At 41.1% G+C, this 25,197-nt stretch overlaps 1 protein-coding gene across 27 annotated transcripts in view; it reads left to right on the top strand.

Annotated features, from left to right (window-relative positions):
- Positions 1–5,414: 5,414 nt before the first annotated feature.
- Positions 5,415–25,197, top strand: part of LOC110501269 (leucine-rich repeat flightless-interacting protein 2) — an 80,747-nt gene continuing 60,964 nt past the window's right edge. For 6 of the 27 annotated variants that reach the window (XM_036958547.1, XM_036958546.1, XM_036958538.1 and 3 more), the window contains exon 1: positions 5,429–6,219. In XM_036958547.1, the coding sequence (XP_036814442.1) occupies positions 6,130–6,219 (90 nt within the window). In that variant the 5' untranslated portion in view covers positions 5,429–6,129. Of the gene's footprint in view, positions 6,220–25,197 lie in introns of all 27 variants that reach the window. The other 21 variants (XM_036958534.1, XM_036958533.1, XM_036958525.1 and 18 more) reach the window with 14 other exon arrangements.

The following is a 25,197-nucleotide window of genomic DNA, read 5'->3' as shown; positions in this document are numbered from 1 at the left end:
TCGATGGGTGATATTAAAGAAAATGTGAAGGGGGGCAGAGTGATTGAGGCCAAAATGTTGATCAGAAGGAAAGTGGGTCAAAGAAGTGAAAGCTTATCAGTGATGCTGAGGTTTGAGAAAAGTACAGATAGGATTCCTGAGTTTCATTGTTTGAGAATTTGGCCCATATGCACTGCGTTGTTTTAAATGCTAAAGAATGGGACATGCTCAGTGTAAAGGAAAGAAACGATGTGCCAAGTGTGGAGGGGAACATGATTATGGGGAATGTGGAAGCAATATGAGGGTTATTTTGGGGGAGAACACCTGCAGCATTTGGTGGATGCCAGGTACAGAGAAAGGCTAGAGATGCTCAGAGATATAGGATCAGTCATGATGTATCATATGCAGAGGCCGTAAAACAGATTGGTAGTACTACAGTGCGGACTGATGGAGCTTACATTGACATACCTGTATTAAGTGGACCTACTATCAAGGCTAGTGCTTTTGATTGGTGCCGAAGGAGATGGCTGCCATTTTACGATCCTGTAACCAATTGTGCATGTTTCTTTGCGTAATTTGTAACTTATTTTGTACATAATGTTTCTGCCACCGTGTCTTATGATCGAAAAGAGCTTCTAGATATCAGGACAGCGATTACTCACCCCATACTGGAGGAATACTTTTTCTTCAATGACTCAGATGGGAAGGATTTACTTCAGATGCCCGACAAGGCCCTCATCCCTGTCATTCGCAGGAGAAAGAGACAGAGTTATTGAAGACGAAGGTCAGGCTTCCTTGTAAGGATCCGTCACCGAGAGGGTAATCTACCTTTACCATCGGTCCTATTAACCAACGTACAATCAATCGAAAATAAAATAGCCGAACTATGAGCATGTGTATCCTACCAACGGGACATAAAAATAAAAAAAAACTGTAATATCTTGTGTTTCACTGACTTGTGGCTGACCGACGACATGATTAACATACAGCTGGCAGGTTTTAAGCTTTTTCGGCAGGATAGAACAGAGGCCTCTGGTTAGACAAGGGGTGATGGTCTATGTATATTTGTAAACAACAGCTTGTGCACGAAATCTAAGGAAGTCTTGAGGTTTTGCTCGCCTGAGGTAGAGTATCTCATGATAAGCTGTAGACCACACTATTTACCAATAGTTTTCATCTGTACTAAGACCGCACTCAATGAGCTGTATACGGCCATAAACAAACAGGAAAATGCTCATCCAGAGGCAGCGCTCTTAGTGGTCGGGGACTTTAATGCAGGGAAACTCAAATCCGTTTTACCTAATTCCTACCAGCATGTTAAATGTGCAACCAGAGGGAAAAAAACTCTAGACCACCTTTACTCAACACACAGAGTCGTGTACAAAGCTCTCCCTCGTCCTCCATTTGGCAAATCTGACCATAATTCTATCCTCCTGATTCCTGCTTACAAGCAAACACTAAAGCAGGAAGCACCAGTGACTCTGTCAATAAGAAAGTGATAAGATGAAGCAGAAGCTAAGCTACAGGACTGTTTTGCTAGCACAGAGTGAAATATGTTCCGAGATTCTTCCGTTGGCATTGAGGAGTACACCACATCAGTCACTGACTTCATCAATAAGTGCATCGATGATGTCGTCCCCACAGCGACCGTACGTACATACCCCAACCAGATACCATGGATTACAGGCAACATCCGCACTGAACTAAAGGGTAGAGCTGCCACTTTCAAGCAGAGGGACTCTAACCCTTAACCCTTAACCCCGAAATTCTACTATGCCCTCCGACAAACCATCAAACAAGCAAAGCGTCGATACAGGACTAAGATTGAATCATACTACACTGGCTCCGATGCTCGTCGGATGTGGTAGGGCTTGCAAACTATTACAGACTACAAAAGGAAGCACAGCCGCGAGCTGCCCAGTGACACGAGCCTACCAACTGGCAAGTGTCTTCACTGACATTTTCAACCTGTCCCTGATTGAGTCTGTAATACCAACATGTTTCAAGCAGACGACCATAGTCCCTGTGCCCAAGAACACTAACCTTCCTAAATGACGACCGACTCGTGACACTCAAGTCTCTAGTCATGAAGTGCTTTGAAAGGCTGGTCATGGCTCATATCAACCCCATTATCCCAGAATCCCTAGACCCACTCCAATTTGAATACCGCCCCAACGGATCCACAGATGATGCAATCTCTATTGCATTCAACACTGCCCTTTCCCACCTGGACAAAAATAACACCTATGTGAGAAGGCTATTCATTGACTACAGCTCAGCGTTCAACACCATAGTGCCCTCAAAGCTCATCACTAAGCAAAGGACCCTGGGACTAAACACCTCCCTCTGCAGCTGGATCCTGGACTTCCTGATGGACCGCCCCAGGTGGTAAGGGTAGGTAACAACACATCCGCCACACTGATCCTCAACACGGGGGCCCCTCAGGGGTGCGTGCTCAGTCCCCTCTTGCACTCCCTGTTCACCCACGACTGCATGGCCAGGCATGACTCCAACACCATCATTAAGTTTGCAGACGACACAACAGTGGTCCCGACAACGATGAGACAGCCTATAGTGAGGAGGTCAGAGATCTTGCCATGTGCTGCCAGGACAACAACCTCTCCCTCAATTTGATCAAGACAAAGGAGATGATTGTGGACTACAGGAAAAGGAGGACCGAGCACGCCCCCATTCTCATCGACAGGGCTGCAGTGGCGCAGGTTGAAAGCTTCAAGTTCCTTGGTGTCCACATCACCAACAAACTAACATGGTCCAAGCACACCAAGACAGTTGTGAAGAGGGTACGACAAGCTATTCCCCCTCAGGAGACAGAAAATATTTGGCATGGGTCCTCAGATCCTCAAAAGGTTCTACAGCTGCATCATCAAGAGCATCCTGACTGGTTGCATCACTGCCTAGTATGGCAACTGCTTGGCCTCCAACCACAAGGCACTACAGAGGGTAGTGCGTAAGGCCCAGTACATCACTGGGGCCAAGCTTCCTGCCATCCAGGATCTCTATACTAGGCGGTGTCAGAGGAAGGCCCTAAAAATGGTCAGACTTCAGACACTCTAGTCATGTACTGTTCTCTCTGCTACTGCTCGGCAAGCGGCACCGGGGCACCAAGTCTAGGTCCAAAAGGCTTCTTAACCGAGTCTACCCACAAGCCATAAGACTCCTGAACAGCTAATCAAAGGGCTACCCAGACCCCTCTTTTACACTGCTGCTACTCTCTGTTTATTATCTATGTATAGTCACTTTAACTCTACCTACATGTACATGTTACCTCAATGACCTCGACAAACCGGTGCCCCCGCACATTGACTCTGTACCAGTACCCCCTGTATATAGACTCGCTTTTGTTATTTTACTCCTGCTGTTTAAATATTTGTTACTTTATTTTAAAAAATGGACATGTTTTTTACTTAACACTTTTTTCCCTTTAACTTCTTAAGGCATTGTTGGTTAAGGGCTTGTTAAGTAAGCATTTCACTCTAAGGTCTACTGTTGTATTCGGCACATGTGACAAATACAATTTGATATGATTTGATTGTCCTGGCATGGTTTTGAGGCCTGTTCAGAAATCTTATGCTCATAAATGTGCAGTGTCAAAGGACACTTTGATAATGAATAACGTTGATTTCATAGCTTTTATTGGTAAGGTTATCAATACGACTCGGGTTGTGGAAAGCAGAAATGCCAGGTTGAAGGTTATTGTGGAGACGGTAAAAGAGATATTTGGGGTATCAGATGTTACTGTTGAAATGGTTGTTGACATGCTGAACAGAGTGGACTAAGTTTTATAGACTTTAACCTTTGCCAAATGTTCTAAACAGCGCTTTGTTCAGGAGTGCAAGGGTGAATTGACATAATGCATACCAGCGTTTCACAGTCTTTGTTTTCCCTAACGGAAATATGCAATTAATGCTAGAACGCAGCAATAGGATCTCGCTAGCTCGTGATTGGCTCTGCACACCTCCTTTCCTACTCTGCCCACTGATTAATTTGCTCCTGTTGGAAACGACAGGCTGTGGTCTATCTTGGTTTAGTTATCTTTGGTTTAGTTGTATTGTTATTTATTCGAGGACTTCGTTAAACAAGGTAATGTAGCGGATACACCTTCTCCCTGTCATAATTGGAACATCAAAACCAGTACACTATAAACATGACTGTTTTTTGTTTATTGCTAAACGTTTTTGAATGGTCAACCTAGTCTAGATATCTCTCAGGTTCCTTGCAAGACATGTGCCTAACACCAGAGGGAGTCATTGCTTGTATGCCAAGTAGAGTTATCATTTTTTGAGAGGTTTCCAAGTTTGAGGACACCCAGGACAGTAGCTAGGTTTCCATCCAATTGGCGACACATTTTAATGCGAATATTGAAAAGTTCGCATTAAAAAAAATTGAATTCTCACCAGTGGTGTTTCAGCCTAATTAATTTATTGCGGATACAAATCAGTGCGTGATGACTGTGCACACAAAATGTAGTTTTTCGCACAAGTGTACCGAATAAAACGTTTTTAAAAATCGCATTTTCAACTCTACGGATAGCTCTAGCAAACAGCTCGCAAATAGAGTAAGTACAGTGTAGGTAGGGTGTGCAGGTAGTTTAGTCTACATTATGAGATTATTTTGGATAAGAGCAAGAATATTTTTCTTTGTCAAACGGTAGTCAAGCATCGATCATTGTCACCCGAATAAGACCCTTGATATGTATTGGAAAGTAGCATCAAGCTCATCATTGTGCACTTTCACCCTCTGTGAAGTTAATCATAACTGATTTCATGTCTAGTCTAATAAACGGCATGGTTTACCGAGTCGTAGTAGGATGACCGAACACCATATCAACACAGTGTCTCCCAAGTTTACTTCGATATGTTGTCAATATTTGTGCAAAAAAAAGCGATTCCACCGGAATTTCTTGAACAATTAATTTTACCAACACAAAAAGATCCCACCATGTCGAACGAACAAATTATAAAATTGTACCGAAACTTCCTCTTTCCGTCGCAGCTGTCATTTTTTTTTCTAGGTATGATAAAAAGGCATGATGGGTATGATTATTATGGTCATAAAAACTGGGTGAAACGTGGTTAATGTTCCGGGTTCCAATAACTTTAACTACACTTCTCAATATGTTATTGTCTGGGTATTATCGCGTCTATGATCAAGACAATGAGTTTATCAGACTTCCTATAGGTAACACGGATCAACATTTAGGCAACAGTTTGGTTTATGGAGCAACAACCATGACTCAATAGAATTTAAGTTACCATAATATTACCAACCATATTTGGTAGTTTATTGCTAGTCTACAATCTGAATATTCTACTACTTGGAAAGCACATGATATCATTCCAAGAAAATACAAATACCCCAATCACGTTGAGATACTTAATAGGAACTTAACTGAATTAACATGGAGGGAAAGGGTCATGTTCTACAGAACCTATATTATGTCCAGTTTTTTTAACATATGTGGATCAAATATAATATTGTTGTGAAATATGCAGATCTATTAGTCATAGTCTACGCCTTTAAGAAGAAGTCTACAAGATAAGGTTTCTGTTTTTAGCTCTCACCACTCATCATTAAAAATAGCGGAGAGGGTGTGAGAGAGTGCGGTAGGAGAAGGCTGCGTGAGCCCCGTATTTCGGTCATGTCCTCATCCGGGACCGACTCAACTTTAGGATACTTTGACAGCATCGTGGCTCCTTCCAAGCGTGTTCACCAAGTTTTATTTTTTTAGGTTGTATTTTTATGTAATCTCTTTATTACATAGGCTATAAAATATTTTTGATTCCATATCTGAATAGATGTATTGCCAGTCAACGTATCTTTATGAAGCACTCAACTATTTGTGAATTCCTCTGGGAAGAACAGGTGTTAAAAATCTGCGGATTCAATACAAACGAAGACAAACATTTGTTACAAAGTTGCAATTTAGCGTTTGGCTAGGAACAACACAGGAAGAGGTCTTGAAGACGGATGTAACTCCATGACCAATGTCGCGCGCGGTAACGAATTTATGATTTGACAAATGTTGCTCCCAACATTGTGACAGTAGTACTTTCCTCGACGTGCTTTGGATTTGTCTTCTACGTTTAACGAATTGGACCAGTAGCCTAATTATCGGTCAGAAACCAAGACATGGGGACTCAGGGCACCGGACGAAAAAGAAATCCCAATAAGGACAGGTCGACGGCCGAGGATGATGCCCTTAATCTCATATCAAGAGAGGTACGTATTTTAGATGAGAACAATACGAAAGTTCTTTGCACTTCCATTCAACTTCCACTACTCAGTATTTATATAATTACACCCTCATTTTGTTCCCTTCCTTTCTCCCAGCGGCAGAAATATATATTTTTGACACAATAAGCGCACGAGGAAATAAAGTATAGCCCACTGGACCCCAAAAGTGAAAATGTCCTTTTCATACTATATTAGTTTGCTTTTCTCTAGCAGTCTAGACAAAATTATAGGTTTGTAAATAATCATTTCATTGTTGCTTTGGTTGCAAATTTAAATGGTGCCTGTTCAGTGCCAGACACGTGCCCAACATAAAGAACAAATTGTGTGTCAATGACTAATTCATTGGCTAACTCACTGTATAGTTTTAATCCTACTTTATGTGCACAAAAGCACTGATGTATAAATTTCCCTTGATGAATGTAGACTAGGTTACATGTTCTTGGAGCAGGTGGCAATGATCACCTTTATCCTGTTTGTGGCCATGTAGCACTAACTTCTTATTTCACTTTCATTTTGCATTACATGTGCTAACCTGCAAGAATCCCTTCCCAGTATGGTTTAGTCTTGGCAGCAGTGATATGCTGTTGGTTCTCTGACAGGTGCTGAAGTCGTGCCTTACTCATGTTGTGACTGGCGCACTCACTCTTCCTGGTGGACCCGCACTTCCTGTCTCTTTGTGTTAAATTCAAAAGAAACTGGTGATCTTGATGCTAAACAGATTAAACCCTAATGAAGTCCTATTGAGACCAAATCGTTTGTAATAGATCCATTATATCTGTGGAGCATCAAGATCTCCAGTGTGCTGGAATTTCTTTTCAATTTAGCAGAACATTTTCTCCATGCACTGTAATAAGATAGGTGTGTGATCTATAGGCCTATGTTTTTTTTTAATCAGTCCCTTTGTTGTCATACCTCAACTCTTTGTTTATTTTAAAAGTACATTTTAATTCTTAAAGACATGCTCCGGGACTTTGGCGAATTGTGTTTAACTATGTCATTATTTTTAAAACCTCTGGCTTTGGGCTGGATGTGTCAATGTGTAGTTAATACATGCATAATCTATGAGCAGAATTACTGTTTTACCTCAATTAGCCACGAAGTCCAGCAGGTAGCCTAGTGGTTAGAGCGTTGGGCCAGTAACCGAAAGGTTGCTATATCAAATCCCCAAGCTGACAAGGTAAAAATCTGTCGTTCCCCCTGAACAAGGCAGTTAACCCAGTGTTCCCCCGGTATGCCGTCATTGTAAATAAGAATTTGCTCTTAATATAAAAAAAATCTCTAGTTAGAAACCAACAGTTTGTGCCACCATTTTGCCTACTGTGATAATTTGGTGATGTACTGCAAGATTGGCCCACAATTTCCAACCAATGAGCCTCCCCATTTGAATGACAGCAAGAAAGATGCATTTGAGTCTTCATTTATGAGAGACAGACTGTAGCTGTAGCTAACAGAGTCTACACATGAATTGTGTAAACAATTGCCATTATTTTCAACAGCTGAAGAGGTAAGGTATACATACAGGGTATGCATATTACTTTTAGGAACACTAATTTATGAACAGATGTACACTATATATATAAAAGTATGTGGACACCCACTCAAATTAGTGGATTTGGCTGTTTCAGCCACACCAGTTATTGACGCGTACAGCCATGCACTCTCCATAGACTATAGAATATTGGCAGTAGACTGGCCTTACTGAAGAGCTCAGTGACTTTCAACGTGGCACCGTCATAGTTTGTCAAATTTCTGCCCTGCTAGAGCTGCCCCGGTCAACTGTAAGTGCTGTTATTGTGAAGTGGAAACACCTAGGAGCAACAACGGCGCAGCCACGAAGTGGTAGGCCACACAAGCTCACAGAACCAGACTGCCAGATGCTGAAGTGGGTACAAATAGTCTGTCCTCGGTTGCAACACTCAATACCGAGCCTCTGGAATAATGTTGGCACAAGAACTGTTCGTCGATAGTTTCATGAAATCGGTTTCCATGGCTGAGCAGCCGCACGCACACAAGCCTAAGATCACCATGCGCAATACCAAGTGTCAGCTGGAGTGGTGTAAAGCTCGCTGCCATTGGACTCTGGAGCAGTGGTAAATGGCTAGCACATTATGAAACTAGGCCTATAAATCTTTTGTCAGAGTCCATATATGACACAACGTGGGAAACGTTTCATCAACAAAAGATTGCTAGTCCAAATCAAACCTTACCTGACGCCAAGGGCCTTTTGTATGCTTGATCATCTGGCATGTCTGCACCTAGCTCCACAATAGAATATTAGTGATTTAAAAAAATATATATGTATATTAAAATCTTTTGAACCTGTTTTAGTTGGCTAGACTGACAACTGATGTTCCCTGATATGCATTTACCATGACAGATAGCTAGCGACTTTAGATTTCATTAACCACCCAACCATTTGATAGATCAGTCTAGTTTTCTCTGACATGAGTATCAATAGCATCCTAGCTACATGTTTGGTACAATTATGGCTGGACAAACCTTCCTCTATGGCTGGCTTGTGTGAGTGAGAGGGCTAGCTACACTACATGACCAAAAGTATGTGGACACATGCTCGTCAAACATCTCATTCTAAAATCATGGGTGTTAATATGTAGTTGGTCCACCATTTGCTGCTATAACAGCCTCCACTCTTCTGGGAAGGCTTTCCACTAGATGTTGGAACATTGTTGCGAAGACTTGCTTCCATTTAGCCACAAGCATTAGTTAGGTAAGTGCGTTAGCACCGTTTTTTGAAAAATGTTGAATTGTTTATCAATTATCCATTACTAAAGAGCCATAAGGATATCGTTTTGCCTTATCTGATTTTATCCATAAGGCCTACGTTATGTCCATATCAGGCATATAATACTCCAAATGGGCAAAATGTCAACTTGTCGCATATGATCATGGGAAGTCAGGTTCCGAACCCAAAAGTCGGTGAATCATGTCCAAATGGCCTATATAATGACCAAATTGTATGTTACGTTCTGAATCAGCCTAGAAGGTCTATTAATCATGTTTGATCATAAGTCAGAATTTCTCATTAGTGTTGATTACAGCCTGCCCATTTTGTGACAGTAAATCCCTATTCAAATATATTGGCAATGGACAGTGTCCAATTGTAGTATAACATGTTGAGACTGTCAATATATTATATGTGTAATGGACACTGTCCATTTAGCAATATATTGTCAATGGGCCTTTATTCATAGTGTATCTTATCCCTTACACTTACTTGGCAATACAATTGAAGTCGGAATTTACATATACTTAGGCTGCAGTTAGTAAAACACATTTTTCAACCACTCCACAAATTTCTTGTTAACAAACTATAGTTTTGGCAAGTCGGTTAGGACATCTTCTTTGTGCATGACACAAGTCATTTTTCCAACAATTGTTTACAGACAGATTATTTCACTTATTCCAGTGGGTCAGAAGTGTACATACACTAAGTTGACTGTGCCTTTAAACAGCTTGGACAATTCCAGAAAATAATGTCATGGCTTTAGAAGCTTCTGATAGGCTAATTTACATAATTTCAGTGAATTGCAGGTGTACCTGTGGATGTATTTCAAGGCCTACCTTCCAACTCAGTGCCTCTTTGCTTGATATCATGGGAAAATCAAAAGAAATCAGCCAAGATCTCCACAAGTCTGGAGACCTCCACAAGTCTGGTTCATCCTTGGGAGCAATATCCAAACACCTGAAGGTACCACGTTCATCTGTACAAACAATAGTACGCCACTATAAACACCATGGGACCATGCAGCCGTCATACCGCTCAGGAAGGAGACGCGTTGTGTCTCCGAGAGATGAACATACTTTGGTGCAAATGAATCCCAGAACAACAGCAAAGGACCCTGTGAAGATGCTGGAGGAAACCGGTACAAGAGTATCTATATCCACAGTGAAACGAGTCCTATATCGGCATAACCTTAAAGGCCGCTCAGCAAGGAAGAAGCCACTGCTCCAAAACCGCCATAAAATAGCCAGACTACGGTTTGCAACTGCACATGGGGAAAAATATTGTACTTTTTGGAGAAATGTCCTCTGGTCTGATGAAACAAAAAATATAACTGTTTGGCCATAATGACCTTTGTTATGTTTGGAGAAAAAGGGGGAGGCTTGCGAGCCAAAGAACACCATCCCAACCGTGAAGCATGGGGGTGGCAGCATCATGTTGTGGGGGGGGGCTTTGCTGCAGGAGGGACTGGTGCACTTCACAAAATAGATGGCATCATGAGAAGGAAAAGTATGTGGATATATGGAAGCAACATCTCAAGACATCAGTCAGGAAGTTAAAGCTTGGTCACAAATGGGTCTTCCAAATGGACAATGACCCCAAGCATACATCCAAAGTTTTGGTAAAATGGCTTAAGGACAACAAAGTCAAGGTATTGGAGTGGCCATCACAAAGCCCTGACCTCAATCCTATAGATAATGTGTGGGCAGAACTGAAAAAGCGTGTGCGAGCAAGGAGGCCTACAAACCTGACTCAGTTACACCAGCTCTGTCAGGAGGAATGGGCCAAAATTCACCCAACCTATTGTGGAAGGCGACCCAAAACGTTTGACCCAAGTTAAACAATTTAAAGGCAATGCTACCAAATACTAATTGAGTGTATGTAAACTTCTGACCCACTGGGAATGTGATGAATAAAATAAAAGCTGAAATCAATCATTCTCTCTCCTATTCTGACATTTCACGTTCTTAGGATCACCACTTTATTTTAACTGACCTAAGACAGGGAATTAATACTTGGATTAAATGTCAGAATTGTGAAACTGAGTTTAAATGTAGTTGGCTAAGGTGTATGTAAACTTCCGACTTCAACTGTATAACACTGTCCAATTGCAGTAGGAAATGTTGGTGCTGGAAAAATAGTTATGGACACTGTCCATTAGTAAATGCCCATTGTAATATATTGCTATCAGGAATTTTACATGTTGGGCATTTCAGTAATTTAACAATTGTCATGCTTGTTGAACTCGAGACCACCGAGCAGTGATAGTGGTTCCTCTTCCTTGCTCGTTGGTGTTGATTTCAGCCTGTCCATTTGGTGATGGTAAATCGCTGCTTAAAGATATTGGAAATGGACAGTGTCCATTGACATATGATACATTGCCAGTGCCCAACTTTTGACTTGTACTGGATAGTGTAATATTTTTTTGTTGTTGATTCGTCTCTGTCAGCACGTGGTCCTGTGTGACGAAAAATGTAGTAGTCCGAATGGATCACGATTTAATTGTCTCAATTTGTAGCAAACTTCTAAATAATTCACTGTGGGGGATTGATCTTGATCATAAACACCTTTTGGGCCCAATACATCCGTACATTTTTTGGGGGTTAGGCCGTTCTGGCAATCTTAATTTACATAGGCATTCTAGGGCAGACCTGCGCTTTTGGCACCGTTAGGTTGCTACACAGTACTGCCCTACCAAGCAAAAAGGCAGTAACTAACTCATTTTTAGACAAAATGAGCAATGTCATTTTTGCTACATTATGAAATACATGCTTAATCATGTGGACAAGTATCCTGCCTCTATTGTGTTTTGGAGAAAATTGGGGTCATGTTAGCAGTTACTGCATAAAGTTACTGTGATACCAAGGTAAATAAAAGCAATTTTACTCACTTCCACACTATAAGCAGTTACTGCCTTTTGCATGGTAGGGCAGAGTAGCCGACCAGCAGAGCTTGACTTCACACTCCAGACTGGGCACTGGGGTTGCACAGTGAAAGGTTGGTCCAGGCCTGCCCAGCGTTATCCAATGAGGTTGCAGGGCAGACCCAACAATTTAGTGGAAAACCCATGCACATGTACACACAGCAGAGCGAGCACAATGACGTGGTGCACATGTGACATAGTAGGCCATTTTTGGGGACCACTTTTGGCTCGTGAGCACTACTTTAAGAACTACTGGCTAAAAAGTATACAGTGCCAAAATTCAATGTCTTACACTGAAATAACATGTTGCATTGGCTACATGATTGCATGAAGTGTGACGCCTCAGGCCACTAATTTGTGGGGTGAAAGGGCACTGCTTTCACGTTTCAACTATAAACTCTGGGTCTTCGAGACCTTTGTTTGAAGTGTGACGCACGCAGGCTGAATGTAGGCCTTGAAATGCAGTTCCATATGGTGACTTCCTGAGTGTGCCAACACACTCTTTTTTTTATAGTTCTAGTTAAACAGTCCTATAATGCTGTAAAAGACAAGTATCTTGAGTCACTGTCTTACATGTGATACAGCTCAGGCAATTTCAGTAGTACATTTCTAGAGGGTGTACTTTACTTTACCACTATGCTCCCAGGGTAGGAACAGCACTGTTGAATGGAAGGAAGTGCGATTCTGTTAAGACTCATACCGGATGTTGCATCAAATGGGCATCTCACCTCAGACACCTGACTCACTAGTGACTGTTGCTTCATGATTACCCTTGCCAAGTCAGTAGCAGTTGGCTATCTGAATGTTATCATTTTCTGGTATCAAGTTAGCAGATTGCTATTTACTTTACAGTCTGGGGGTATTTGTCTGGGGTTACACTTTCTTGAAGTTTAGTCATTGTTGCTTGTTGTAGACCATGTGCAGTGTGGAGAACATGCTGTAGTTGGTGATGTCTGCTGGTAGTTTTTAGGGTTTGATACGTACATTTTAAGGGGCAGTTCCCCACAGCTGCCCTTGCACATTTCCTGAGTGTTTAAAAACACTTTGTCAGTGGACAGCTTGCTGTTGTCGTAGAACGGTAGCTTGCTGTAGTTTCAGGACTGCAACTGCTATACACAGTTAGAGAAATACTGTGCCTTTAAGTGCAGGCTGGGTCGAGTCCCACAATGGCAGCCCTCTGACAGGATGGTATGTCAATCCTGATGAGCAGACCGATTCTGCAACACAGGCTTTAAAAATAGAAAGGCCCTAAAGATCAGCTGTTACTGCACCCTGCCTTCAGATTGGGTCTGTCGCGGGGGGTGGGGGTCTAATGGCGCATGCCAATAGATAACTGGAAATGGCCACTCCATGGAAAAGGCATGGCAAATGACTCTGGTAATGGAGCCTTTTTAAGTGTAGGCTTCGAGGCATCAGGAGCTTGAGCTGTTGAGGTGGTTCAACTGTATCTTGTTTCTATACGGGTTGTTGTGCAGAGCAGTATTAGGCTTAGGAAAAGTTTCAATGTATGGTTAGAATATGTGTATCCTTGACTTAGTATGGACAAGGGAGAAGAGACCATACAGTCGGAAGGAATGTTCTGGCTCAGGAGGTTTGCACACTTGTAATTCTGTACTTTTTGCCAATGTCAAACACTTCAATATAATAATTCAAACAAGTATTTCTGGCACGTCACCATAATAAATCTTGCATTGGTAAAAGTTCATAGAAAATGTTGAAATGTGTTTAATTCGATGGTGCATTTGAAAGATTAACCCTGGCACTAACGCTGCCAGGCTGCATCACTCCAACTTTTCATGTTATTCTTATAAACTAACACTAAGAGGCAGTTGATCTGAATTAAACTTCTCTTTGTATGCCATTAATGATAAACATCTTATGGCTACATCAGAGTTACTAATATTAACCATTGAAAACGTATTCACACGAACAATAGGGGTAGGGGGAAAACTGCTATACAGTTACATTTCTGGATACATATTTTGACGACATATCATTTTGACAATATACCAATATTTTTGCAGTAATTGGCTGTACCTGCACCAAAACAAATTTTCCTTCATAACTTGTTCTCCATCCTCATTTTTAATATGCGAGACAATGTTTTCAGCACTTTTATTTCCATGACTGATCAAACCTCACTTTTGCCCCTCAGTAGCAGACATATGGTGAGCAACATGTTTGGAACATCAAATCACAAGAAAATCACAGTATCAAGTCACTTCATTGTTTACTCCATGTGTAACTCTGTGTTGTCTGCTCCTACTGCTTTGCTTTATCTTGGCCAGGTCGCAGTTGCAAATGAGAACTTGTTCTCAACTAGCCTACCTGGTTAAATAAAGGTGAAATAAAAAATAAAAAAATAAACATATAGAATCCCAATGCGTATCGTATCGCCACCTAAGTATCATGATACCAAATTGTGACGTCCCTGGCAATTCCCATCCCTAATGAAGTTAGTAAAATTTTATGGATGACAAACAGCGAGCCCACTATGTGTTCAATACAAGAAACTCAGGAGCATTCTTCAGACCAAAGGGTGGGATATGGAAATGAAAGCAGTAAAAAAAATACAGGCAACTTGTCCTCACAGTTGAGTCTTTTGAATAGTACACAGTGTTGATGAGTAAGGAGGCATTGACTCCTTGGAATTAGAAGATGAATATGAATGTAAAGGGACTTACCTCATACATTCAATAAACAAAACAGTGATTTAGCACGTGCAGAGTGTACAGAGGTGTTAGATTAGTTAAGCACAGTGTTTTGTTTGTCAGATGATCCTAAAACATTTATCGATCACCTTTTCAAGAGAAGCTAGAGGGCATTTGATAGAAGATGAGATAATTGCACAGTAGCTCCACTGTCTTCTTTCACCTCAGTTCCATTTGCCCTCCCAGCTATGTTGATTCCCCTAGTGTGGTGTTGGATGTCAAGTGCTGTGTTGGCAGGCCTGGAGCTCAGCCTGTGGAAAGTTTGCATGAATATACTGGTAAGAGTTCACCACAGTGTGCTGGGATCACCGCCTGTTTAATGTAGGCTATTCCGTGTTAATGTCTGCAGTGAACTCATTTCTTGATGCATTGTGAAATCTACATAGCAACCTTGGTTAGACATCAAATGCTAGCCTAATATTTGATTCGTTTCCAGTGTTTAGAAGCTGAATTGATAGTCCTAATTGAGGGATTATAGCTAAAGTTAAAATTAGTCACATTGTGACCTTGTTTTTAAGCTGTCTGTATATGTGCCCTATATTCTGTAGTTGGAGTTAAATAGTGAAAAGTGTGAACACGAAAGCATGTATATTGTATACTTGTCCTCTTACTGTTAGAGGATATGACTGGATTATGTCTGTAGAAGGTGAAAGCTTCACAGTAGTGGAGGTTGATTGACTGCAGCAGTCCCCACACTCTACTGGGATGTCTTTCTCAGTGATGGTGAGGGAATATGACACCATTCAAACCCAGAGAAGGGTTCAAATAAGTTCCCGTTCGTCCTGCTGCACCTGCCTGACACTTTCTTTAGAAACCGGCATGTCTTGAATTGCTCTTTGCTGGATTAGGCTAGCATTCACGACAGCGGTGGACGGGCATCCTCAGTGTAGAGCATCCTCCTGTCTTGCCAAGTACCTCAACTACACAATGATTTAATCCACAGAGTTGAGCGCAGACTAGAGTTTATATATATATATATATATATATATATATTTTATTTTATTTATTTATTTATTTATTTTACATGAACCTCCAACTCTGAGTCCCTATGCAGTCGATACTTTAACAATTTAAATTCTTAAAACCATACCATGTACCAGTGGAGGCTCCTCAGAGGAGGAAGGGGAGGACCATCCTCAGTGAATTTCAGAAAAATAAATTGTGAAACATTTTATAGGTGTCCTTTTCGGATAAAACTATACTAAATATATTCACATGTCGCCAAATAAACGATTAAAACACATTGTCTACAGTAGCCTCAACAGCACTCTCTGGGGTAGCACTATGGTGTAGCCAGAAGACATTGACTTCTGGACAACCTTCTGGACAACCTAGGAGGCTCATTGTTCTCACCCCCTTCCATGGACTAATGCAGGAATTATGACAACTTCTGGAGCAATTTTTCCATCCGATCAGAGCTCTAGCAGTATTAACTGCCAACCCAGTCAAAGGATCTGAAAATGAATCTAGTACTGAAAGCATAAGCTTCAGCTAGCTAGTGTTGAGTAGTTTACTCAGAGAGAGACAATGGTTAAACACATGTCTTTCAAAATGAAGAAAAGTATGAGCAATAGAGCTAGCTGTATTTTATTTTCACTTACCTAGCTAGTGAATGCAGCTAGCTAGTTTAGCTTGCTCAAACAGAGAGGGATACTATGATAGCTAGCTAGCTGGCTATGGCTATCAACACTGGAACTTTTCCAAGTCAAGGTAAGCTTTTGGTTTTATTAATTTATTTCCACCGGGGCCCGCCGGTGTAACTGCTTACTCTACTGCAGGATTGTAGCGGGTTTATTAATGCATAAGTTTTAGTAGCTAGCTGTTGAAAAATAACATTAGCTAATATGGTGACAATGAAGTAGGCTGTGTGTAGAGGTTAGCGGTTATGGTGTGAAGGTTTGGCTTTAAGTTTTTTTTCACCTGGTCACAGACATCTGTTGTATTGTGCACTGAAGTCCACAAGCGAAGGGAAAAGGTGAGAGGAGAGCACGTAGATGCATGCGAGAAGGAATTATACAACCACAAACAGCATGATTTGCTATGTGGTTGCTATGAAAGTGAACTGTGCGGTCATCAGGGGTGTATTCATTCCTATTCTGTTGAAAAATGTTTCTTAAATGGAAGCAAAGGAAGGGTGATAAAATATCTGAATTTGTCCAATAGAAGCTCTCGTTTGCAACTGTTGCACTAATGATTACACCCTAGGGAAGCTAGATGCAGGCAAGAGTGTGCTAGGCGGTCATCGTCCTCCCTCATTTTAAACGGCACCAACCGTCACTGCCGTGTACCTATGCTTGTCCTCTGTTGCATGCCTTTCTTTGTTTGCTGAAATCCATACTGTTTCCTCATTGCTGTTGCTCTAAGATGGCAACTCAGCGCAAACGTGCATGTCCCAATTTGAATCTCATCATGGGAACAGTTGGTGGTTGCATTTGATTAACATTTTATTAAAAAGTATGGATATCAGAAAACAAAGGCACTCAACAACCGAGGACAAACATATGTACATGGTAAGGGTTGAAGAGTTAAAATTTTGAAGTATCAACTGCATATCGACTCGGAGTCAGAGGTTAATTTACAAAACTCTAGTCTGCTCAACATCTGTGGATGAAATCCTCTATCAGTTCTGATGGCTGTCGAGAATTCTGTTGACGTTATTGTGTTTTGTCTCACTGCGGTCGGGAGACAAAGTAAGTGGCAGATTAAGTTTCCTTGTCAACGTTAGGTGACAGACCAAGGGGAGTGGAGAATCAAGTGTTTAGATTAGTCTGGTACCCTGAAGTCAGGAGGGGCACAAACCACATCTTAAGAAATGTCACTGTCATCAATGGGACAGGCCAGATAATTGGCACATTTAAAAGTCCTACGCACACGTGTGTACGCAGTCACTCTCAAACATAAACACACACAAATGCAGAGATTAATTTTAAAACTGCATATACACAGACATCTAGGCTACATTGTGTCATAGACACATGCATGCACCAGTTACCAGTAGGCCATGTTTCTAAACTACTTTTATTTTTAAGTATACCCTTCTTTTATGGAACAATGAGTTGTCATTTCCCTCCTGTTTCAACTTCAGCATTTCCAATGCTTTCAGCTAAAAAGTATGCCAACTAAAGAAGCAAACTGAGGTTTACACAAACATGGATATGTAAACATTAATTCTCTAAATATTTCTTCATATGTTTAGACATGGACGAGTGGGTTCGGTTAGCCTAGCCTGGTCTGACCCTGAAAGGGAAGTTTCCATAAAAGGATGTTGAGGCACTGTGCTTTTGCTTCCTCTTGATGACATCACACACAGGGCCCGTAGAGATAGTTATCACACATACCTTCCTGTTTATTCGCTTCTAAACCCAGGGAGCACTGTTGATTGGTTGGTAAGAAGGAAGAAATGGCATGCCAAGAATTAACACTAGGGGAGGGTGGGTAAGTTGAGCCAAAGGAGTAAGTTGAGCCACCCTTGTTTCAAAGAAATCTTACACAAAATTAACTTAGCAAATATTTAGAAGGATCAGGTAATTTCATGGAGTCTGTGGTTTCTTCTTCACATGGAAAAGTGGCAAGCAATATGGGTACACATGACAGATCATTACACAGGTGAACCTTGTGCTGGGACAATAGAAGGTCACTCTAAAATGTGCAGTTTTGTCACAAAACACAATGCCACAAATGTCTCAAGTTTTGAGGGAGTGTGCAATTGACATGCTGACTGCAGGAATGTCCACCAGCGCTGTTGCCAGAATTTTATGTTAATTTCTGTATGTCGTGTTAGAGAAATTTGGAAGTACGTCCAACCGGCCTCACAACCACAGAACATGTGTATGTTGTGTGGGCGAGTGGTTTGCTGATGTGAACCGCGTGCCCCATTTTTAAAAAAAAATAATAATAATTTTTAGCGCTCTGTTACCAAGAGATGCATATCTATTTTTCCCAGTCATGTGAAAAACATAGATTAGGGCCTAATTCATTTATTTAAATTGACTGATTTCCTTATATGAACTGTAACTTGTTGCACATTCTGTTTTTTTACTTTTTTGTTTTAGTGTACTTGTTACCATTGCTAACCTTCGGATTAGCAGCTCAGTGGGGTTTGAAAATGACACCCCTTCAATGGCGTTTTTACCAGATATATGCTGGGATCGGCACAAGGTCGGTATGAAGGTACTATATCACAATCTGGATCCTGTCCAAGCCTAAAGTCAATCGTCAAGTTTGCTGACGACACAACAGTGGAAGGCCTGATTACCAACAACGGTGAGACAGCCTATAGGGAGGAGGTGGGAGCAATGGCAGAGCGGTGCCAAGAAAATTACCTCTCCCTCAATGTCAACAAAACAAAGGAGCTGATCGTGGACTACAGGAGATGGAAGCGAGAGCACACCCCATCCACATCAACGGGGCCTCAGTGGGGGGAACTAGAGCTTCAAGATCCATGGTGTGCACATCACTGACAACCTGAAATAGTCCATTCTCACAGGCAGCATGTTGAAGTTGGTGCAAAAATTCCTCTTCAACCTCAGGAAGCTGAAGAAATGTGGCTTGGTCCCTAAGACCCTCACAAACTTCTAGAGGCACCATTGAGAGCGTCCTGTTGGGCTGTATCGCGACCTGGTACAGCAATTGCACCGTCCGCAACCGCAAAGCTCTCCAGAGGGTGGTGGGGTCAGTCCAACGCATCACCAGGGGGACACACTGCCTGCCCTCCAGGACATCTACAGCACCTGGTGTCACAGTAAGGCCAAGAAGATCAACTACCTGAGCCACGGCCTGTTCACCCCACTACCATATAGAAGGCGGAGACACTACAGGTACATCAAAGCGTGTTAGGCTAGTGGTGACTAGGCTAGGTTTAAGTCACTGTTTTAGCCGGCTACCACCTGGTACTCTACCCTGCACCTTAGGCTGCTGCCCTATGTACGTAGTCATTGAGCACAGGTCACTTTTTAAAAATGATGTTGACATAAAAAACACACCATTTTATATACTGCATCTATTTCTGACATTGCTCGTTCTGAAATTTATTTTTCATGGCTTGTGTTTTTTTATTGCTTGTTATTACTGCACTGTTGGAGCTAGAAACGCATGCATTTTGCTGCACCTGCAATAACATCTGCAAATCTGTGTATATAACCAATAAACTTTGATTTGAAATGTTGCAGTTTTATAACTCACATTTCCTGCACTTCTACAAATTGTGTAATGACTTATGCCATGTTAATATGATATCTGAGTGAGAATGACTAACAAAATCAATGGGGGCTCTCTGGAGTTCAGGTGCCCTGTGTGCCTGGTCGGTATTCGGCCATGATAGCTGGCTAGACTAACTACCAATCTAAAAATTGTTAGATAACATGGCTAATTGAGTGACTGTCAGTGACTAAGAAACTGCTGATACACAACCAAATTTTGAAATTTCACCTGGTGTATCCTACTATTCTTACTCTCAATAGTAAGTTGAGACCCCAACTGGTCGCGGCCCTTAGTGGCTGGGGGCCCGTAGCTACTGCTCGTGTTGCTTATGCCTGGCCCTTTTGTTATTGATTACATTACCTACTATGCCAATTTCAATGTATAAAATGGGCCATAACTTTAAAACTAGCAGAGGTATGTCATCAGAGTGCACAACAGAACATTGTACTGTCTACGCTCGGTTTCATCATTGAATCGATTTTAATCACAACTTAAGACTTGTTGCTAAGGATTCCGCTACGCGGTTAGCTTTACGGCTGGGACTGCAAGTTTGTTCCTTTTTTTGTTGTTGCATGGATTTCGTGAGCGCTAGCTGGCTGTACTACAGACACCTGTTGTCTTCGTCGTCGTGGGAAAGACTCATTTGTTATCTTTTCGTAAAACAACTGGTTGCAGTAAAGAGCCAACCTGGATAGTAAAGAGATCCTGAGGGAAATCGACGTACCAACAACATTATGCTATGGAGGAACAACATACTCCATCATGGAAAGATCTGACTACCTCACAAAATAAATGTAACCCTCTCCCACTCTCTTTTCCATCTCATCCTCTCCCATTGAATGAAGATTATGGTAAGGAATTCTTTCCAAATAATATAAAAAATGGAAAATTAACAAATGTACAGAAAGATCAATGCGAAGGCCAAATTACAGAGGAATAACTTTTTCTCAGGCTATTAAATCCTTTCAGTCTGGAAAAACCCTAGGGCTTGATGGCATACCGGTAGAGGTATATCAAGTATTCTTTGATATACTAAATGCTCCATTGTTAGATTGTTTTAACTACTCCTATATAAATGGTAGTCTGCCAGGTACTCAGTAGGAAGGTCTGATTTCTCTATTATTAAAACAAGACCCAGATGGCAAATATAAAGACCCAGTCTATCTAAAAAAAAAAACTAGAGGCCACTTACACTTCAATGTTGTGATGCAAAAATACTGGCGAAATGCATAGCACTCCGAATTAGAAGGGTTTTTACCAGGTATTGTTCATCCTGATCAGACAGTTTTTCTTTTTACATGGACGATACATTGGAGATAATATACAACAACTACTAGAAATAATAGAACATAATGAAACGTATAAGAAGCCAGAAATGGTATTTATAGTGGATTTTGAAAAGGCATTTGATAAAGTAGACTGGATTTTATTTATACATGCCTGGATTATTTTCAATTTTGGTAATTCCTTTGTAAAAAATAAATGTATAGCAACCCCAGGTGTAAAATAGTAAATAACGGCTACTTTTCAGAGTTTTGAAATGTCAAGAGGAGTTAAACAAGGGTGTCCACTGTCACCATATCTATTTGTTATGGCCATCGAAATGCTAGCTATTAAAATCGATAACAACATTAGAGGATTAGAAATCCAAGGCTTAAAAACGAAGGTGTCCATGTATGACGATGACTCAAGTTTTATATTACGTCCGCAAGCTAGATCCCATTCTCAAGTAGATTACTAAGAAAAGCTCATCCATTGTTTAAGAATGGCCTTTGTGCAGGTTGCCATGTCTCATTTTTTAATTAATTGAAAATGATACTTTGAAAAAAGTATCTTTCTTTCTTTTTCAAACGAGCGTTTATTATTCAAACGAGCGTTTATTATTTTCAAACGAACAAATATTATGGCTGAACTCAAATGTGCTGGTTGATAAAATATTTATGGGAAACATGTTTGAAAAGGGTATTTTGTTCTTAAATGATATTGTAAATTGGACTGGTTATGTCCTTCATGGAGTTATCAGAATTGTACAGAAAGGTCTGATCAATCCAAGAGTACAACCAATTGATTACAGGCAGCGGGAGGAGGTAGGGAACTGGTCAGTCTGCCCAATATTAAAGATCAAAACTGACAGAGGAATAAAAATAGCATAAATAAGACCGTATACCAGTTTCATTTGAGGACCATGATGTTGACAACTGTGCCATACAGATTGTGAAATAGTTGGGAAGAGGTTTTTGATGATTCCATGGTACAGGGTGTATGAGTTGATATAGAAAACAATGCAAGATTCAAGACATTCTGCTTTTCAGCTAAAATGATTATATAGAATTCTTGCCACCAACAAAATGTTAAATATTTGGCATAAAATCATAAAATCTCTGCAGATTTTGTTGTGAGGATACAGAATCAATAGACCATTTATTTTGGTATTGCCCTCAGGTAGCCTGGATCTGGTCTCAGGTTCAGGAATGGCTGAAAATGCTGTAAAAGTATTTATCTTCAACTCGCAATCTGTGGAGTGTAGTCGATTTAGATTGAAATTGTACGTTAAACATCACAGCATAGTTGAAAGATATGTGTTGCGTAGAAACCTGAAGTGGGTGGCCAGCAGAACTAGATGGGATGGGCTGAGGGTTGGTAGGTGGAATTGGAGACAAGTGGGAGTGGAGTTGCTGTGTGGGTGATAGAATGATGGTCAAAGATAAAAGTCAAAATAAAACATAATTAAAAAGTACATTTGAATGACACTGAGGGGCAGTGTTTTTACAACTAATGCCGGTTTTCCTGAGGCTGATGCCGTGCAGGTGTTTGTACACATGCATATACACACACTCTCATTCAAATAAACACATACAAGAACACACACATCCACGTAATAGTGCCAGACATGCACACAAACATATACAGTTGTCATTGCTGTTATGTTTTTAGTTGACCTTGATGTCCTTTGTTTTATTATTTTTTTGCATTATTGTTGTTTTCTTCTGTCTTTTTCCTTTTTTCTCTTCGTTTGTGCACTGGGGGGTTCTTTGGGGTGGGGAATGGAATTAATTGTATTTTTTATTTTTCTTCTTGGGGGGGGTACTGTGGAAGGGGTCTCGAACTGTTGAGGGACAGCTATTTGGGAACTGTGGGAGGATCTTGGAGGGTTCGGGTTCACGTTTTTTGGCCTGGTCGTAGATCGGTCAACGTGCCCTTGAGCAGGGCATTGACCCTGGATGCTTGTGTGTGTCACTGCATGGGAATCTGTTGGATGACTGGTACGATGTAGTGGTTGAGTGGCTTCACTGCAAGTATATTGTATGTTTCGAATATTTAAAAAAATTAAAAGAGAAGAAAAAAAACTAGCAAAGATCCTGCTCTGGAAATGGGATCATCAATATATAGAAAGGTTTGCCAAATGAAGAAAAACATTTATATTTTCAATATTCATGTTTGTTTTAAGTTGATATAAGAACATGTCTATTGAAATCAAAATACTACTTCTATTATAGAGCATGCAGTAAAGCTTCATAGACCCCCCCCCCCCCCCACCTGTGTAATGATCATGCTGTTTAATCAGCTTCTTGATATGCCACACCTGTCAGGTGTATGGATTATCTTGGCAAAGTAGAAATGCTCACCAACAGTAAACAAATTCAAACCAAAAATGTGAACTTTTTGTGCATATGGAACATTTCTGGGATCTTTTTTTACATGTTGTGTTTATATTTTTGTTCAGTCACTCGACTAATAAAGCCTAATATCGCGCAAGCCATTTTAGCAGTTGAATTTTAAAGGTGCCTTGCAAATGTGCAAGATCAGAAACGGGCCGCCTTCTCCACGTTCAGGAACAGGCCGCCTACTCTACGTTGGTCAGTGCACGAAGCTGGGCAGAGTGCGCAGTTTGACTTGGCTACTGATTTTCCCTAGGGTTGTTCTACAAGTCATTTTGCTGATCAATGACTGTCCACATAGTTACATGCTTAGTTTGACACTGAAGGAGAGGATGCAGCAGTTTTTTTTTTTTACTTTGATTTTTGGAATGTAGAAAAAGTAATATGAGCAAAAAAAATGTGAATCGGCAATTCTTAATGTTTGAATAGATTTTCGGACCAATGTAAGCTACATTTGGATCGGTTTGGGGTCCGTGGACCAATGCAGTCGTATTTTATGCGACCAATTGAAATGTTTATCTGTGAATCGTTACATCCCTAGTGTTGCAATGTAAACCGATACTGCCTTAAATCTAATGCCACTCTGTCTTTCCTCCCTACCCTGAAATGAAAAGCCAGACTGAGTTATTTTGTTTCTCCTCGGGGACAACAGGGTGGCCCATACTGTGTGAACCAATGAGAAACATCTGGACGACCTTCCCAGAACAATTTTTAGCTTGGTGATGCTCGCCTTGGTTGCAGCCTCTTCCACAGTATCCACAACTGCTTTTCTGCCAAATACTAACATGCCAGCTTCATGTTACCGACTGTATCATACCACGCATTGGATAATTTTCTAAAGTAAGCTCCATTGTCTGCAAGTGACTGTGCTATCAAATTGGGAAAACAGGTGAGATATTTTTGTAAGCAGTCTTGTGACCATGCTTGGATGCCAGAGTACACTTCAGTGTTCCACTGAACCTCATCAAAAACTGCTTTAATTATTTTCACTGCCGTCTAGTTTTGTAAATTCCACTGGACTATTTCACAGATTGAATTACACTGCCCCCTTGAAGGAAGCTTGAAGCATACTGTTTATTTTACCCTGCTGCACTCGCGCGTGCACACAGCTGCTGACCAGTTTTTCTGAAGAGCTGAGAAAGCGGCAGCTGGTCGTGTGTATGTGTGTGTGTGTGGTAAGGCCTCAGGTGACATGTTCTGTCATTGAAGAACAGGGGGGCAGCTGTCAGTTCCATTTCCTCTGATCCAGGGGCCCGTGCAGAACTGTTGCACATTCTATCCTACCCTAGACCAGGCCTAACCATCATACCAGCCATGCCTAACTGTTCGGCCCATCTGCATCCTGTTAATGTTCAACAACGCATGTTTCAAGTGGGTTGTAAGTTCCACAGAACTAGACGAATGGTATATCATGAGGTTTTTTTCTCTCGTAAACTTACAAATATTAAATAGAACTATTTCCCTACAAAGCTATTTTTTTCATCCACAGAATTAATGATTTGACCGTGACGAAACCATGTGAGAGAATAGTTTTATTTCAAACCTCAGTGCTCAGTGACTGACACTTTTTGTTTTGGATGTCCCGTGTTGTGTACCCTGGCTCTGTTTCTTTTCATGCAGTCTGACTCTCTTATCTTAGCCACGTCTCTACTCAGCCATATTTTGGTCATTTAAAAAAGGTTGTTTAGCCAATATTGCTCCTTGTCTGTGTGTGACGCTGTCTCTTGT

The sequence above is a fragment of the Oncorhynchus mykiss genome, chromosome 22 (assembly GCF_013265735.2).
Source record: "Oncorhynchus mykiss isolate Arlee chromosome 22, USDA_OmykA_1.1, whole genome shotgun sequence".
NCBI lineage: Eukaryota > Metazoa > Chordata > Actinopteri > Salmoniformes > Salmonidae > Oncorhynchus > Oncorhynchus mykiss.
This window is presented reverse-complemented; position numbering and strand designations above follow the sequence as displayed.